General features: G+C 41.8%; 1 protein-coding gene across 1 annotated transcript; it reads left to right on the top strand.

The window, feature by feature from the left end:
* Window positions 1-232: 232 nt before the first annotated feature.
* On the top strand, window positions 233-5,744 carry LOC131631355 (uncharacterized). Its single transcript, XM_058902145.1, has 4 exons — window positions 233-1,055; window positions 1,877-4,214; window positions 4,445-4,728; window positions 4,996-5,744. Exons 1-4 carry the CDS (start codon window positions 233-235, stop codon window positions 5,742-5,744), a joined length of 4,194 nt encoding a protein of 1,397 aa, XP_058758128.1.

Genomic DNA, 5,744 nt, shown 5'->3' with positions numbered 1-5,744 from the left:
AAAATTATAAAATAACTTTAGTTAATTTTGGAGAAAAAAGATTGAGCTTAGATATTATTGCATAAGTGTGTTTTCAAGTACACCCAACGATCTAGAGGGCTTGTCCTTGCATGATGATGGAGAGGAGGAAGGTTTCTGTTTTGATGTGGTGAATGATGGAGAGGAGGCGGCCGACTTACGGTGGTGTCTTATAGGAAGGTTCTTATGTGATAGACCTGTTCATGTAAAAGCTATGAAGACAAGAATAGCAGATCTGTGGAGACCAGTTAAGGGAGTCACAATCAAAGAAGCAAAGGAAGGTTTATTTCTGTTTCACTTCTCTCATAACTTAGACATGGAAGCTGCACTGAAAGGGGGTCCTTGGACCTTTGATAGTCACCTCTTGATCTTAGAAAGGTTACATCTTGGAATCCAAATCGAGAATATACAACTTAATCAAGTTGATTTTTGGGTTCAAGTGCATCACCTACTTGCAGGCCTTATGTTGGAGAAGGTCGGGAAGGCTATGGGAAACTTCATCGGTGTGTTTGTCGAGTATGATAAAAACAACAACACAAGCTTTTGGAGAGAGTATATGCGGGTGAGAGTTCGGATAGACGTGCGACAGCCATTGAAGAAACAAACAAGAGTTAAAAACAAAGGAGGAGAATGGTGTGTGGTTAAGTTCAAATATGAAAAGCTTAGTCTATTTTGCTTTGTGTGTGGGCTTCTTGGACATTCTGAGCAACGATGTGAAGTTAGATTTGCAATGGATCAAGATAATGGAAGCCGTGAGTGGTCGAATGAGCTACGGGTGGAGAGTCGCAGGCATGGTGGAGTGGGTTCATCAAGATGGTTGAGAGAAGAAAAGGCTAAAGATAATACAAAGGAAGGAAATGTTTTCACATCACCGGCGCGTGCAACATACGACCACACGGGTGGAAGTGAGAATGGAGATACAACAGAAGGGGTCCCACATGCACCGATTGGCCACGTTTTTCGGTCTTCAGTTATGACTAATGAGGAGGCTATTGATTTTTCAGCAACTAACAAGGGTGCATTATTTGATGATAATGGCAAATTAATGTCCCAGACAATCAGAAACATGCAATTTAATTCTAAGGAAGGAATATTCCCAACCAACCAATTAATTCCCACGACACAACATTTATCACCCAATCATTCTCTTGTCCCCCTCTAAACCAAACATTCACTACTCTGTCTCCCCCTACAAATGCCACCACCGAAAGCAAAACCAACCAATTAAAATCTGCCCTTACCAAAATACCCCTTGAACCCGGGCCCCACCAAAATAACAACCAAAATTCCCATACCCCACAAAACCTATTCTCTAATATTCTAAACGCAACACATTCATACCCCACGAACCAGAATCCAACCACGCTCAGTAACTTCAACGCCACCCCCATACACCTTAATCCTAAACCCATAAAATTTAAGACAAAACCCATGCAGACCAAACACAAAATGCAAAGCCATGCCATGCAAAAAATAAACCATAAACTCTCAAACAGTATACCCCCAGCCATAGAGAAACCAGTGACCAGCTTACCCATTGCTACAGCTATTGAAAGTCATAACCGTGAGGACCAATTGGATAAGAAAAGAAGGAGGGAAGCAGTGAATGAGAAAGAGGAAGTTCAGCATGAGGAGAATCATCATTTTTTATCGGCAAGTCCTGGCATCCAGGACTGCCGGGACTAATGAAAATCCTAAGTTGGAATTGCCGGGGATTGAGCACCCCGCGCGCAATTCTGAATCTACAGAAGCTGGCTCATCAACACCGCCCCGGATATTTTGTTCTTATCGGAAACACTTGCTAAGTCGCAGAAGTTAGAAAAGATTCGTGTGCTTTTGAAGTTTGATGCATGTTTAGCCATTGATGTTGAAGGAAGAAGTGGCGGTATTGCGGTTCTTTGGAATAACAAAAGTAGATGCAGTGTTATGAATTTTTCTCGGAATTTTATCAATCTCCATATTCAAGATGATTTTAAAGGGGAATGGAGACTCACTTGCTACTACGGGTTCCTGGAGAGAGTACGCAGGAGAGATGCGTGGAATATGTTACGAGACTTACGTGATATGGCCATCACCCCATGGTGCATTATCGGAGATTTCAACGACCTGTTATCACAACAAGATAAGAGAGGCAACCTTTTGCATCCTAATTGGTTGTGCAACGGTTTCCGTCAAGCTGTAAATGAATGTGATCTCACTGATATATCACTTGAAGGCTATCAGTTTACGTGGACGAAAAGCCGCGGAAAGGACCATATGGTTGAGGAGAGATTGGATAGGGCACTTGCAAACTCAGGCTGGTTATCAGTTTTTCCTAATGCCAAACTTGTTAACCTGGTTGCTTCCCACTCTGACCATAGCCCAATCCTCTTAAATAATGATCCGATTCAAGTCTCGCATATTCGGCGTGGGTTTAAGTTTGAAAACTGCTGGTTATTGGAAGATGAGATTGAAGAGGTTGTACATAAGGGATGGTGTAATGGAGAGAGAACCGATGTAGTCCACCGTATTTCGACTTGTACGTCGGAAATTGAAAAGTGGAACAGGATCCGTAGGAGTAAAGAGAAAGAGGTTGTGGAGGGGTGTCAAGCAAAGATGGAGTATTACCGTATGCAAAACGATCAGACGTCGGCAATGCGGTATTTTGAGGCGGAAGCTGAATACAACAAAGCCCTTGTGAAGGAGCATGCTTACTGGAGACAACGTGCAAAGATGCACTGGCTGAGAGAGGGTGACCTTAACACTAAATTTTTCCATTTGTCAGCCACTGCCAGACGCAAGTTCAAGAGAATTGAGGCTTTAACGAACGACAATGGTGAGGAAGTTAAAGACCAAGAAACTATTTGTGGGATAGCAAAAGATTATTTCACAAAGCTGTTTGAGGAATCGGTTAGCTCATACGAACCGGTACTTAAATTCATACAACCTACAATTTCTAATGATGACAACAACATGTTGTTAGCTCCGATTAGAAGAGAGGAACTATTTGAAGCTGTCAACAACATGCATCCGGACAAATCTCCAGGTCCTGATGGTTTAAACCCGACTTTCTATCAAAACTTTTGGCATGTGTGTGGTGAGGATATCTTCGCTGCTGTTAGAGTATGGTTTGAAAGAGGCTCTCTTCCTGCTACAAACAATGATACTAACATTTGCCTCATACCGAAGTGCTCTAATCCCTCCAGCATGAAGGATCTACGACCTATTGCACTTTGCAATGTGATTTACAAAATTATTTCAAAGCTCCTTGCGAATAGAATGAAGAAGTGTTTAGCTAAAACTGTGTCGGAAGAGCAATCAGCCTTTGTGGAAGGAAGATCCATTCTTGATAATGCCATGATAGCTATCGAGATTATACATTCCCTTAAGAGGAAGACCAAAGGTAATAAGGCTCATTTGGCTCTTAAGATTGATATGAGTAATGCTTACGATAGAGTTGATTGGGGTTTTTTGAGGTGCATGCTGAGTAGAATGGGTTTTGCAGACAAATGGATTCAATGGGTTATGATGTGTGTTACAACGGTTAACTATTCTATTTTAGTAAATACGGAAATTGTTGGACCAATTCAACCAGGAAGAGGACTGAGACAGGGGGACCCACTGTCCCCGTATCTGTTTATTCTTATCTCAGAAGGACTTTCTGCTCTCATAAAAGGAGCAGTGGCTAAAGGCGATATTCATGGAGTACAAATATGCAGAGGGGCACCTAGTGTGTCCCATTTGCTTTTTGCTGACGACTGTTTTTTGTTTTGCAGGGCTAGTATATCGGAGGTGACGAATATTATGGAGATTCTAAAAACATATGAAGCAGCGTCAGGCCAGGAGGTTAATTTAAATAAATCGGAAGTTTTCTTTAGTAGGAACTTAAGCATCCCAGCTCAGGAGGATATAGCCCGTATCATGGGAGTGCGTCATGTCCTTGGTACTGGTACCTACTTAGGCCTGCCGTCTATGATAGGGAGGAGTAAGAAGGCTACGTTTGAGTTTATTAAAGATAGAATTTGGAAGAGAATAAATTCGTGGAAAGGGAGGTCCTTATCTAAAGCCGGGAAAGAAGTCATGATTAAATCGGTTCTGCAATCGATTCCATCTTATATCATGAGTATTTTTATTATTCCTGATGGAGTGATTAATGACATCGAGAGAATGTTGAATACTTTCTGGTGGGGGGGAGGAAGCAACAATAAGGGTATCAGGTGGATGGCGGGGGGGTGGATTGGGTTTCCGTGATCTTCGAGCTTTTAACATGTCTATCGTAGCTAAGCAAGGGTGGAAATTATTAACGTGCCCTCAGACTCTTGTCTCGAGAATTTATAAAGCAAGGTACTTTCCAAAATCTTTTTTTTTATGCGCCTATTGGTAACAACCATAGTTTTGTCTGGAAAACTATCTGGCAAGCTAGAAATGTGTTAACTCTTGGATGCAGGTGGGGGATTGGAGATGGAAGTACTATACCGGTGATGGGTGAACCGTGGTTACGAGGTAAAGTGGAGGGATATGTTAAGGGCCCCCAACAACAAGGTGTGTATGATCTTAAGATTAATCAATTGATGGTTCCTAACTTGAAACAATGGGATGGTCATTTGATTCGTAGTTTGTTTGATAACACAGTCTCTGAGGATATTTTACAAGTTTCGTTAAGAGAGGAAGTGATGGAGGACCGATGGATTTGGAAGGAGGACCAAAAGGGTGTTTATAGTGTTCGGTCAGGTTATAAATTATGGAGAAATAGTCAAGAGCAGGATGTGACGAGAAGGGTGGATGGGAATTGGGGGAGACTTTGGGGTATCAAAGCACAACCTAGAATCAAACACCTCCTGTGGAGAATCTGTAGGGATTGCTTACCGACTCGTGTGCGTCTTCGCCAACATCATGTACAATGCCCGTCAGAATGTGTATTATGTGATAATGTAGCGGAAGATGCCTGACACATCTTCTTTGGATGTGACACTACCATTAATTGCTGGAGGATAGCAGGTTTGCATGATATTATTATATCCCGACTTCACTCTTTTCATGATGTTAAATCTATTATTCTGGATATTTGTACCAATGAGGATAGCCGGACTGCAGGACGTTTTGCTGTTATGATAGATGTGTTGTGGAACAATAGAAATAATGCTATCTGGAATCATGAACGTGAAGAGGTAGATACGCTTGGTTTACAAGCGCTTTATAGATGGCAAGATTGGGTTAATGCGCAAGACTGGAAGCAAAATGGGGAAATGGATCAAGCCCGATCAGTTTGGACTCCGCCAGATACAGGTTGGGTGAAATGTAATGTAGATGCGGGATTTAGTAATAACCGTGGTACTACTAACAGGGGCTGGTGTGTGAGAAATAATCAAGGTAATTTTATCTTAGCAGGTTCGGCGTGGGACTCGAATATTCTTTCTGTTGATGAGGCAGAAGCTGTGGCCATTAAGGAAGCAATCCAGGAAGCTATTGTACATCATTTGGATAAAGTCATCTTTGAAAGTGACTCCCTTCGGGTTATTCAGGCTATTCATTCTACCCATAGCGGAAACTCTGAATTTAGTTTGATTATTTTATCTATACAGAGGTTGCTACAATGTAACTCAAACTTTGAGGTTAAGTTTATTAAGCGCCAAGCGAATATGGTTGCCCACATGCTAGCAAAGGCGGCCAATTCTTGGTCTAGGCGTATAAGTTTTAATGTACCTCCACCTTGTATTGAGCATATTTTAATTAATGAAATGAGTTAA

Source organism: Vicia villosa, unplaced genomic scaffold, assembly GCF_029867415.1.
Source record: "Vicia villosa cultivar HV-30 ecotype Madison, WI unplaced genomic scaffold, Vvil1.0 ctg.000816F_1_1, whole genome shotgun sequence".
Lineage (NCBI taxonomy): Eukaryota > Viridiplantae > Streptophyta > Magnoliopsida > Fabales > Fabaceae > Vicia > Vicia villosa.
Note: the sequence above shows the minus strand (reverse complement) of the source record. Positions and strands in the feature narration are given on the sequence as shown.

Coding starts and splice junctions, on each gene's coding strand:
- LOC131631355 (XM_058902145.1), top strand. CDS start 233: ATGAAGACAAGAATAGCAGATCTGTGGAGACCAGTTAAGGGAGTCACA. Junction 1,056..1,876: donor TGCATTATTTGATGATAATG/GCAAATTAATGT, acceptor ATGCATGTTTAG/CCATTGATGTTGAAGGAAGA. Junction 4,729..4,995: donor TGTTTATAGTGTTCGGTCAG/GTTATAAATTAT, acceptor GGAGGATAGCAG/GTTTGCATGATATTATTATA.